Source organism: Molossus molossus, unplaced genomic scaffold (assembly GCF_014108415.1).
Source record: "Molossus molossus isolate mMolMol1 unplaced genomic scaffold, mMolMol1.p scaffold_m16_p_23, whole genome shotgun sequence".
Lineage (NCBI taxonomy): Eukaryota > Metazoa > Chordata > Mammalia > Chiroptera > Molossidae > Molossus > Molossus molossus.
In genome coordinates this window covers 13,588,752-13,602,000 of record NW_023425359.1, presented here as the reverse complement: position 1 = coordinate 13,602,000, position 13,249 = coordinate 13,588,752, and the positions used below count along the sequence as shown (strand labels likewise).

At 36.5% G+C, this 13,249-nt stretch overlaps 1 protein-coding gene across 6 annotated transcripts in view; it reads right to left on the bottom strand.

Annotated features, from left to right (window-relative positions):
* The window catches only part of CDC42BPA (CDC42 binding protein kinase alpha), a 222,747-nt gene that overhangs the window by 19,565 nt on the left and 189,933 nt on the right, over positions 1-13,249 (bottom strand). For 5 of the 6 annotated variants that reach the window (XM_036277347.1, XM_036277348.1, XM_036277351.1 and 2 more), the window contains 6 exons: positions 12,161-12,242; positions 9,659-9,875; positions 8,861-8,923; positions 7,339-7,932; positions 5,469-5,566; positions 3,230-3,314 (listed from right to left, as the gene is read on the bottom strand). In XM_036277347.1, coding sequence (XP_036133240.1) covers positions 3,230-3,314; positions 5,469-5,566; positions 7,339-7,932; positions 8,861-8,923; positions 9,659-9,875; positions 12,161-12,242 — 1,139 coding nt within the window. Of the gene's footprint in view, positions 1-3,229; positions 3,315-5,468; positions 5,567-7,338; positions 7,933-8,860; positions 8,924-9,658; positions 9,876-12,160; positions 12,243-13,249 lie in introns of those variants that run through there. The other variant, XM_036277349.1, reaches the window with a different exon arrangement.

Genomic DNA, 13,249 nt, shown 5'->3' with positions numbered 1-13,249 from the left:
GGCAACCCACTGTATGGGAGAACATCATTGCCAATGATATATCAGATAAGGGGTTAATTTCCAATATATATAGAGTGCTCATACAACTCAACAAAAGGAAGACAAAGAACCCAAGTAAAAAATGGGGAGAGGAGCTGAATTTGTATGTCCTCTCCAAACAGGACATACAAATGGCCAAGAGACATATGAAGAAATGCTCAACGTCCCTAATTATCAGAGAGATGCAAATTAAAACAACAATGAGGTATCACCTCACACCTGTCAGAATGGCCGCCATCATCAACAAATCACCAAACAACAAGTGTTGGCAAGGGTGTGGAGAAAAGGGGACTCTAGTACACTGCTGGTGGGAATGCAGACTGGTGCAGCCACTATGGAAAACACTATGGTGTTACCTCAAAAAATTAAAAATTGAACTTCCATTTGACCCAGTGATCCCGCTTCTAGGAATATATCCTAAGAAGCCTGAAACACCAATCAGGAAGAATATATGTACCCTCATGTTCATAGCAGCACTATTTACAATAGTTAAGATCTGGAAACAGCCCAAGTGTCCATCAGTAGACGAATGGATAAAAAAGCTGTGGTACATATACACAACGGAGTACTATGCAGCTATAAGAAGGAAAGATCTCTTATCCTTTGAGACGACATAGAAGGACCTGGAAAGTATTATCCTAAGTGAAATAAGCCAAGCAGAAAAAGACAAATACCACATGATCTCACTTATATACAGAATATAATGAACATAATAGTCTGAGGAATACAGTAGACCCAGAAACATGGAAATAGGGCACAGACTGACATCCCTCAGAAGAGGGGGTGGAGAGGTAGGAAGAGATAAACCACAGAACTCATATGCATGTATGCATAACCAATGGACATGGACAACAAAGCTGGAGAGGAGGCAGGGGGGAATGGGGAGGAGGGTGTCAATGGGGTAAAAAAGGAGAAACATCTGTAATAAAAAAAAAAAATTAAAACAAAACAAAACAAAAAACACAAAGTGCAAAAGGTTCAAGACATAGAGAGAATCTTAAAAGCAGCAAGAGAAAAGCAGTTAGTTACCTACAAGGAAGTTCCAATAAGGCTGTCAGCTGATTTCTTAAAAGAAACTTTGCAGGCCAGAAGGGAGTGGCAAGAAATATTCAGAGTGATGAAAAGCAAGAACCTACAACCAAGATTACTTTATCCTGCAAAGCTGTCATTTAGAATCAATGGCCATATAAAGAGTTTCCCAGACAAGAAAAAGTTAAAGGAGTTTATCACCACCAAACCGTTATTATATGAAATGATGAAGGGTCTTTTTGAAGAAAAAGATAAAATATATGAACAAACAAAATGGCAATGAATACATATCTATTGACAGTGGAATCTACAAACAAAATGAACAGGCAAAGCAGAAACATTTTCATAGATACAGAAAACATTTTGTTGGTTGCCAGATGGGAAGAGGGGTGGGGGAATGGGTGAAAAAGGTGAAGGAATTAAGTAGTACAAATTCATTGCTAGACTGACAAACCTCAAAGGGAAAGGGGTTGGGGGGTGGTGGGAATAAATAAACCAAAGAACTTATATGCATAACCAATGGACAAAGACAATAGTGTGGGAAAAGGCGGGAGGGGGGCGGGAGTGGGGAGGAGGGGGTCAATGGGGGAAAAATGAGGAACATCTGTAATACATTCAACAATAAAGATTTAAAAAATAAATAAATGAATGAATAAATAAATAAACACAGAGAAAATGATGTTCTTTAGGTGTTGAAATGCTTTTTGTCCCTTCATCTCTAAGACAGCATAATCATGTTAACTTGTGTAAGCACAGTACTTGCAATAAGCAAAAATTTTCAACAGAACACATATAAACAGATATATGCCGAAACAAAACATAACTTACAAAGTATATTTTCACTTTTATTTGATTATAAACATAAAATAGCACAATTTTACTAGGAGAAAAAAAGAAAGATGTAGTTGTTTTGGTGTCCGGTTACTCTGGGCACCCCACCCCGTGATGCTACACTATTCTCTCTCCTTCTACGTATTGGGTTTCAGTGGCTCAGGGTGTTAAAAAGTATTGCTAACCTGCACAGTGGTCAGGTATATATGGTAAATTATTCATAAAAATTATAACAATTACAATTATTTTTACATATTAGAGCATTTCCTTTGCAAGATCCAATCTTCGAGGTGTGAGAAAGGGAAAGGAATCGCGTTCCCACTAGGTACCTTTACTAAAGGCAAGAATCTGTCACTAGTCCTCCTCTTTGGACCTTGGGGCAGGTGATACTTATTCATATACACCCAGCATGCCAGGGCCCATCTTATTCTATTTCAATTTTAATACATAGAAGTAAACACAACTGTCAGCCATGGGCTCCTAAAACACGCTGGGCTATGTGAACTGCTGTCGAGTAAACAACTATGGTAATGCCATACAACCATGCAATCCACACAACATGGTAATGCCATTCTCTAAATAAGATCAGGAAAAGAGAAAGCCAATCTTTACAAGGTTTCAATATCCAAAAAGCTGAAGTGAGAAAAAGGAAGTGGGAAGAAGTCAAATGGGTGAGTAAAGCAGGCCAAAATAAGATGATTAGTAAAAAAGCAACATTCTTCTCATACAGTAATGATGTATTAAAAGTACAGAAAATATATTCAGTCATACTTTCTGTACTTACCTTGGTATGCCACAGGAAAATAACAAGGTAAGTCAGAAACAAATATTTTGCTTATACAGCTATGCAAGCTTAAATAGAATGACTCTTCCCTGGCTGGTTTGGCTCAGTAGTTAAAGCGTCAGCCGAGGACCAAAGAGTCTCGGGTTCGATTCTGGCCAAGGGCACATACCTTGGTTGCAGGTTGTCCCCAGCCCTGGTCAGGGTCGTGTGGGAGGCAACCAATCAATGTGTCTCTCTCACACAAATGTTTCTTTCTCTCTTTCTCTCTCTCCCCTCCCCTCACACTCTATCTGAAGATATTTGAAAAAAATATCCTTGGGTGAGGATTAAAAAATATATATTTTAAATCTCCCAAAACACCAGAATGACTTTTTGTCCAGTAGTATATCTCAGTCTACTGAAAGAGTATGACAGTGGTCAAGATCACAGAAGTTGGAGTAAGATACAACTGAGTTTAAATCTGGGCTCTGCCATTACTATCTTCAGGAAGCCAGCTTAGAGAGAATATTTCCATTGAAGTTATCCTATTAATGTGTATTTTCTTACCTGCCATCTTATTTTTGAAATATATTAATCTAATTGTCTCCAAGCCTAAAAGATTTAATGATCCTTCACTGTTTAAGGGTCGAACCTAAAATAATAAAAAATAAAATTAGTATTTCAATAAAACCTTCAAAAATTAAATTATAAAACTTTTGACCACATATAAATGACACACATATTAAGACTTTTACTTTATCCTTCCTCTTCAAAATACAGCCCTCTCAGAAAAAATCAACAAAATTAACATTAATTATGACTGAAAGGTATAAAATTATCTAATTTGAACAAAGTTATAACATTTTAAAGAAAGACTATGCTGAACCCCCCCAAAAAAACAGAAATACATTTAAACCTTAAATTTGACTTTTTAAAGCCACTGATCAAATGATAATTATTAAACTATCAATAGAGATAACTTTATGAATTTTGTTTGAACTAAATGGACAAACAACATAGTTAATTGGGGACATGCAAACGAATACTTCAGAGATACTACTTTATAACCATTTATAAGGGATATAAAACTATGAATTCCCACAATGGCAAGTGTTAGAGAGGATGTGGGTTAGCAAAACTTGTGTATACTGCTGGTGGGAGTGTCAACTGTACAATTACGTTGGAAAATAATTTGACACCAGCTTGTGAAGTTGAACACCTGCACTCCCCGTGTATCATCAATTCCATTCCCAGGCACGATTTAAAGAAACTCCTGTACACATGACCAGAAGACATGCAACAATGATCACAACAGCATAAAGCTGGAAAATAAGTCAAATATGCTAATCAGAGAACAGATAAGTTATGATTTATTCATCCAACAGATTACTTTATATAGTGAAAGCAAAGAACAGATGTAACACCATGGTGGTTAGTACATGTAACAACATGGATGAATCTTAGAAACACAGTAAATGCATGAAGAAAGCAAGGCAGAAGATGACATACAACATAACATTTTATAACCTCAAATGCAAGCAAAACTGAACCATATATTGTTTAGAAATATTCAAACACACACAAAATTCTGGATTTTATGGAAAGCAAGGAAGTGATAAACAGCATTCAGGATACTGAGTTCTCTGGAGAGAGACAGGAATTGGGGTAAGAGAAAACTACACAGGCAGATGCAATGAAAGTGGTCATCTCCTGGTTTTTTAGTTAGAGGTGGATTCACAAGTGATCCATTTAGTATTAAGCTTCTTAAAGGTCACATATTCTTTCATATATATTATAAAATTTACATAATAAAAATAAGAGGAATAACTAATTGCAACCAGCCCAAATTTATAAACTAGAGGGACTGTATTTAGTGGCTTCACCTAGTGCGGTGGTATTTACATGAGCTTTATTCACTGATGACATGGTTTAAAATTGAGGAAGATTTTGAAATATGGTCTTGGTTACTTTCTTTTACTTATTCTTCTAAACCCTGTCCCCTAACTAATGAAAGTACTACCCTCCACTTTCGAAAAATAACTGTTCTATACTACTTATAAAAATTTCTCTTTATGTTGCCCTGGCCGTTTTGGTTCAGCGGTTAGAGCGTCAGCCTGCGGTCTGGAGAGACCTGGGTTCGGTTTCCCTTAAGGGCACGTACCTCGGTTGCAGTTTGTCCCCGGCCCTGGTTGGGTCGTGTGGCAACCACTCTATGTGTCCCTTTCACGTTGATGTTTCTCTCTCTCTCTCTCGCTCCCTCCCACTCTTTCTGAACAAAATATCAAAAAATGCCCTCGGGTGAGGATAAAAAAAAAATTTCTCTTTATGTGATCATAGGAAAATATTATGTTTTATTAGGAATATGTGAAGTCTTTATTTTTTAATTATGAGATGTTTAACCACAGTTTTGGTTCTACTTTTAATCACTTTTCTAGCCTGTAGTCCTCACAGGATTTCAAATTGTATATCATTATGTGAAAAAAGTTACAGTTAAGAATAACGTACGCCCTCAGAGCTCCTCAAACTATAGTGGAAGATACACTTTTTGGGTTGCAGGATATATTCTAGTTGTTCCTTATAATAATCATACTTCATACAGAGAAACTACATGTAATAAAAAATAGTATGGAGTTGAGCTACTTATAAAATTAACTCGCTTGATTTTTTTTTTATTCTTAGCTAAATCCCAAATTACCAACTACATATGCCAGAAACTGCTGAATTAGTGAAAAATAGCTAAATAGTCATGTTAGAGTTTCACTTAGATGCATTACTTTGCTTAGCTCACATTTTAATGTTAAATTACCTTTTTGAGTGGGAGGGTCTGAATCCATTCCATAGAATTCACATCAAAGACGTCAACCGCATTTTCACTGTACACTGAGAGATAGGGTGCATTGTAACCTGGGAGAAGGGAGAAGGAACAGCTGGCTGGTCACCTTTAACTATAAACCCAAAACATTTTGAAAGGTCCATGCTAAATAATTATAGAGTGGAATCTCACCCAAATCCTATTATTATTGTATAACAATATCAAAACCTTTTTTGAAGTAAACAGAACATAAATCATAAATAAAAATTTTATAGCCATAAATAATACAAAAGGATTCTGTTAATACCAAGGGTGTAATATTCCCTTGCCTGATACTAGTTCTATAAAGGACTTTGACTCTTAAGCTATTGACAATGAAACAAACCTATAGAGAAATCTTTAAGTCATGGTTAGGGATGTTTGATAAAGCACCCAGCACAGTGACATGAACAGGGTAGATGCTCAATATATACTTATTGAAGGGATGGATCAATGGTGACACAAGCAAAGAGGGATTAAATTATTTCTCTACACTAAGGTCACAAATTAAATTTTTGGCAGAGCTATTTATAAAAGCCAGATATTACAATTCTTACTCCACATTAGACGTCAAACTTTGAATTATCTGACTAGGTTACAAAACAACATTCTTTTCTAAAAATGATGCCATAGGTGAGAGCATATATTTCAGAAGAAGCAAAACGTTAAGTCTAGTTAAGTCTAGGTAAGTCTAGGTTTGTAGGATTAGAAGTATTTTTCTTTTTTTATCTAGATTTTTCTAAATTTTCTGTAATAAGCATGTATGGCTCTCCAAAACTTTCTTTTGCTGAAACTTTAAAGATGATTGTACTCATCCCATCTCTCCTCCTATCCTGTTCTAGGTGGAAGAGGGTTTACTCCTCTTGCCCACATCCTTCACCATGTTCTAAATTCCAGCCTCTCTGGCCTTCTTGGAGATCTAACTTCAGTTCTTATATTTACTATAGAGTCAACTTTTCCTAGTTCCCCTAGTGGCTACTTCCCTTCAGTATTTAAACATGCTCAAGTATCTTCCCTTAAAAACAAAGCATTTTGTGTTGGATAATCCTCCTACTTGTTATGTCTTATACAGTGAGATGGTACATAATGAGTATTCCAAAACTTATTCACGTCTTAATAGTTCTTGAAAGAGTGAAATAAGCAATTTTAATATCTACCTATCTAGATAAAAATGTAAAACTAAATAATACTTCTTATAGATGCCACACTATACCTTTACATAACTAATTAACTAATTTAGTAGCTACTTCTCCAGAGGAAGTCTTATCTATTAATAATCACACTATTTTGGGGGGCCATGAAGATAATGATTTAGGGTTATTTCAAAATACAATAATATAGGTTAGCAAATTCTTCTCAGTAAAATATTCCATAGAAAGATTAACTTTGCCCAGCCGGTGTGGCTCAGTGGGCTGAGTGTCGTCCCAGGGACAGAGAGGTCCCCATTCAATTCCCAGTCAGGGCATGTGCCAGGGCTGCAGGCTCAATCCCATTAGAGGGCGTGCAGGAGGCAGCCGATGGATGTTTCTCTCTCACATCAATGTTTTTTTTTCTCTCTCTCTCTCCCTTCCTCTTTCTCTAAAAAAATCAATGAAAAAAAAAAAAAGATATATAGGAAGATTAACTTCAATTTATTTGCATGTTAATGCTGACACTGTTGGCCGAGGCTTAACTATACATGGTTACTTTACATAAACATAATACTCAGGAAAATATTAAGAATGACTTAAATATAACCTGTTATTAACAATAAATATATCTAGGAGATGAAGCAGAAGGAAAAAGAGACAGAAATATAAGACAGCCAAAAGTAAGAGACTCTTACAACAAGAGGAAGGGTTTGCAGGCCACATCAATTCCTGTTGTCTAGATCTTCGGCCCTGGCAGTCAGTGTACACCCCAATGCTGTTAAAACACAGCAGGTATTCTTTACTGGAGATCTCAACCGCGCAGATGGCATCCATTGGTTGATGTGCAATAAATGACAGTGTGTGGTCATTTGAATGGAGCATACTGTATGAACTTCCTTCTCCATTCAAGGGGTATCTTAGAAATCCTGACTGGAATCCCACACAGAGGTATTCACTGAAGATTGCCATCCACTGGACATTATATGGGACTTGAATTTCCTTAAATTTTCTGTGACGGGTCTTGCTCTGAAATAGTTCGTAACAGAGGACCTGCCTTTTCATAGCCACACACAGGCATGTAAGAGCTCCATGACGCACTTTCCCAGAAGTTATGGTCTGACACCCTTTGGTTTCTGCCAGCTTATAAAAATCAGTCTCTCGCCCGTCCAAAGCTGACATAGGAAAAAGTCGTACATGACGATTTCGTCCTGAGATCACAGCAACAAGCTGATCATTTGGAATGAGTTCAATCTGATGAATCTTCTTATTGTCACCAACTCTAATAATTTCTTTGCAAAGAAATAATAAATAAAATGCAAAATGTTTTATTTGTCAATCATATCTCAATTATACTCAAAAGGATATAAGTCAACTTATAATAAAGACAGATACACACACAGGGAAGAATAAGAGCTCAGAAATCACATGGAGAAAGAGGAAGATAACTATACCCATTGCAAGATAATTTAACTCATCTACAGTAGAGTATTAAATTTAGCACTGAGATTTCTGGCAGCGAAGGCAAAGAGCTGTTATGTGAGAAGGTATGCCAGATCTTTAAAAAACAAAACAAAGCACACAAGCCTTTTTATTGGTACTAAGTTCTAGGAAACTTTTTACTATGGGGTTTGTATCTTTTAAAAGATGAGTAACTCAGATTTCACTAACAGTATTTGTATGGGTAACAAGCTAATGAAGTTTAAGGGCATTGTTTTCCCATGACCTAACTTGATATAAATATAGAACTTAGAACACTGTATTTAAGAATGCTAAATTAAATTGGTTTCTTTTTATTTCACTCAGTATTTATCTTTAGAGAAAGATCTTTTGTAATAAACCATGGGTACAAAACCTCAACAACGAACACCTCTTAATGACTGTTATCTCTCCTAGTACTTTTAGAAAAATGGAAAAATCAAGTCGTATTTTCTTTCATGAACCTTTTTTAGAAAAGTAACCCGAGTTCTACAGCAGAACTGTTAAATAAAGTTACACAAGAAAGACAAAACATATGTGGAAGTTTTAGGACTCAGGATAATTACAGAAATTAAAAAGTTATCTTTTGACTTGTAAACATATCAAATTAGGTGTGAAAAACTGAAATTATAGAAACAATAAGAGCAAATCCTGCTGTTTTTAGAATTAGAAATTACAGTTTAGAATTTTCTAACAACATACAGTTTAAAGTTAACCCACAATAATTAAGTTTTCTCTTACCATCTTTGGTGACGTGCAAAACAAATAAACCTTCTTCATTTCCCAAAGCTATTCTTTCATGATCTATGTAAGATATAAATAAATATGAAATTTTTATTAGGTAAAAATTATGTAAAACTAATAGAATAAAATAGTTAAAAATTTGGTAAAAAACCTGAAATAATTTGAAAATAGCAATAATAATTCTTACTATTAAATTTCCTCTCCTGTCTTTTTTAATAGAACATCATTAGAAAGTAATCTACATCATGATTTACAAAAAGAATGAAATATCTCTTCAATAAAAGGTGAAAAAAATTAAAAACCTGGTTTGTTAGTGCCCTGGGTCCAGTTCCGTTTCTTGTTTTGGGAGGGAAAAATTATAAAAGGCATTTGAAACCTACTCATTAAACTGCATTATTTACTAGAAAGTAACAAAAGGGTTGAATGTGTACATAACAATATGGCGGAAATTTAAATCTCGAGACACACAGCTGCCATTTTATTGAGGACTTTTTTTATGTACAAGGGCACTCTGTTATATATTGTGTCTTATTTAAACTTTCCAAAAATAGATATGTTGAAAGTTAAACTTTAACACTGCTGCTTTTTAAGAAAACACATTTGAAAAGTATACTTATTCTTGTTTACTGAGAAACAAAGCTTAATTTAGTCTCATTCATTCAATAAACACCAAGCACCTGTGATATAACGCATACAAGGATGGACGCTGGGGACTCCTAAGTGAAAGTCAGTTTCCGCTGACAAGGTAGGTTAATAAACAATTCTAATAACATGATCAACGTTACAGATTCATACCTATGATGGCAGCGGCCTGGGTAGTTTTAATGAGGGGTAAAGTGCTGTCATAAGCCTCTTTGGGAACATAGACTGAGCGGTCTCTGAATTTGTTTTTCTTCAAAATCTTGTGCAATTCACTCAGCACTCCCACCCACTTGCTCTTCTCATTCTCACTATCTGCCAGCATCAGGATGGAACATTTGTTATTCGACGCTGACAGCTGGGAAGTTGTGACCTAGAAAAATTGAATCAAAATTCATGATATCAGAAAACAGACACCCTTTAAGTCAGTTTTATGCTTAGATTGGTTTGCTCAGCACTAGACAAAAAAAAATAAGCATTCATTCAGTGATACCTTTAGCAGAGGTTAGCTATTCCTGCTTACAAGAATAACTAGTTTCTGATAAAGCAAAGGTAGCAGATACCATTGTAAACGTTAGTATCATTTTTATTTTCTTTGCTATAAAGTGCCAGAATACCATCACTAAAAAGTGCACTATACACACTCATATAACAGCAACTGGAATTTCTGAGTAATTACTGAGCCCTGGGCACTGATCAAAGTACTTTACAAGTATTAACACATATCCTGGCCGATTTGGCTCAGCGGTTAGAGCATTATCAGCCTGTGGATCAAAGGGTCGTGGGTTCGATTTCAGGTCAAGGGCATGTGTCCGTTGCAGGTGTGGGAGGCAACCAAATCAATGTGTCTCTCTCACATCAATGTTTTTCCCTCCCTTTTCCTCCCTTCTTTCCACTCTCTAAAAATCAATGGAAAAAATATCCTCAGGTGAGGATTAACAACAAAAACCAAGTATTACCTCACATAACCCTCTCAACATCTTCATAAGATAGGTATTGTTATTACATCCTGATTTTATATGTGAAAAACCTGTGATGCAGAGAAATTAATTTCCCCAAGAGCACTCAAGAGTGGGATCCCATGTCTATGCTCATAAGCACTATACCATACTGGTTTTTTTTTTTTTTTTTATCCTCACCCGAGGATATTTTTCCATTTTTTGTACAGATGGAGTGGGAGGGAGAGAGAGGAAGGGAGAGAGAGAGAAACATCGATGTGAAGGGACACATCGAGTGGCTGCCACCCGCACGACCAACCAGGGCCGGGGACAAACTGCAACCGAAGTACGTGCCCTTAGCGGGAACCGAACCCGGGTCTCTCTGGACCGCAGGCTGACACTCTAACCGCTGAGCCAAACTGGCCAGGGCCCATACTGGTTTTCAACTTGTTTTAAGACGTCAGAAACACTCAGAAATACTACCATTCTTTGTTATTTCATAACAATAACTCACATTACCTTAGAGAAGATCAGCTCACTTTAGTTACTATTTAAATGAAGTTTATTATTATGAAAACAGCATTTTAACTCAGATTTATATTATATACATATGGACCCTTTATTAAAAGTAATTTAAGCAGCATGACAAATAAAATCCCACTATATTTATCAGTTACAGATAAGTGGGCCTCTGTAAGCTCGGGAGGAGGCTGGGGAGAGCACAGTTGTTGGTGTAGAAACTGAGACAAAGTACTCTTTTTCCAACCTTCCTTAGATGCAAGTCTCAGACAAATACTAAGCATACGGGCATTGGGTTGGTGCATTAGCCCTTTCTTTTTACCTATTATCTTAATTCACCAATTCAAGATTGCACTGTGGACAGCCTCCAAAGAGGGCTACCAACAATTCTTCCCATGGAATTCAATTCTTCTTATCCAAAAGTGGAATCTATTCCACTCCCTTAAATCCAGGCTGACCTAATGACCCCAAATAGGGTTATTATGCCTATTTGGGGTCTAGTCTTAGGAGGCCTGGCAGCTTCTTTTGCTCTCCTGGAAGCCAGCCCTGGAAGCTCAGCCAGTCTACTAAACGATGAGAGAGACTAGAGACCACATGCAGAGTTCACAGAGAGAACTGAGACCGCCCAGCGAACAGCCAGCACCAAGACCTCGGATGTGAAGAGTAGATCATTTTGGATATTCCAGCCCCAAATGAGCTGAATGCAGCCACATGAGGGATACCAGTCAACACAAAAAAAATTGCATAGCTGACCCACAGAATGGTGAAAAATAAATCACTGTTACTTTAAGCCACTAAGTTTGGAGTGGTTACTGCAAAGCACCAAAGCTGAAAAACAGGTTAATTTTTTAAAAATGAGATTAAAAAAACACACTCTCATTTTCAAAAGACTTGAGAAACCTCATACTTAATCAATTTGCTGTGTGCTAGTATTTGAAAATTCAATTGTGACTAAAAAATATTATCCAAGAAGAAACCTAATTTAGAAGCTATATGTTAATAAGGCTTTCTACAGGGCTTTCAAAATTAAATATTTACTTAGCACTAACTGTCTATTCATTCAAGTACTGGATAATATGGAATACATAAAGGAATAGAGAATTTGGTCCTATTCCTAGTAAGTTTGTGGTCTGTACAGAGATGCAAAACATACTCATTAAAACAAATAACTTCGTGATCAAGTTATAGCACACGTACTTACTCTAAATATACAGGGTATATCTTTTCGACTCGCATGAATAACATCAGAAGCCAAGACTGAACTCACAGAAAATTCATCATCCCTGAAGGAAAAGTGAAACATTAAAAGTCAGTGTATGAGGGTATGTGTGTGGTCTTGGGTGTATATCCAAATAATATATATGAAGCAATCCTCAAAACTGAATTGCACAAAACATCCAAATTGAAGTCTTTAAAAATTTTGATTTTTTTCCCTCATTGTAATTGATAGTGTCCATAGTAATTTATCAGTAGCTTTACAGTGACACATTATACAAGAGCTAGAAATAATTCCTGGCTCACCCAAAGTCCCAAGGCCAGTAGCTACAAGTGTACGGGGATTTCAGTGCTGGTAGGTCTCCAGCAAAATGGACCCTCTTGCCTCCCATAAAACACTTCAAGTGCTCTCTGTCATTTTACTGTTCCTTCAATGCCTACCACAGATTTGCTCCACAATAATTTATTCCTTAACTTGGTTACTGGTACTATCATCCTCTTGGTCTTAGAGACTTGACACCTTAGTCTTATCTTTGATCTTTCTCCTTATCTTTCTATATTTAGGCCCTTAACAGGCACTGTCAAATTTTCATTGCTAATATGTCTTGTGTTTACCCCTTCATATTCCATGTTTATGGGAAAGATAATATGTCAGAGATGTTGGTGTGAAATGCAGTGTAAGCCACAACAGAAGTCCCAGTTCTGAATGCTGGAGGAAGGTGTGGACTGGAGTAAGTGTCTGGGAATCATCAATGAGGACGAGATGGCTGAAGCCACGGGGTCACGGAGGCGACTCCGGGAAAACAGCCGGAGTTATGAGAAGAGGGAAAGGAGACACTACAAGGGACAGGGGAAGATCTGAAAAACGAGACCAGAAACATTTGAGATGTATTCACTTAAGTGTTTACCAATGCATTACATATTCCAAGAACTTGTCTGACTTTGATATTTTTATTTCCTTTCCTCACATGGAAATTACACTCTAAGCCTTTAGGTAATGATATAAATACCACAGATTGGGTCTCTGATACTCCAGCAACTTTTAAACTGGTCCCTTGGATTGAAACATTAGCTT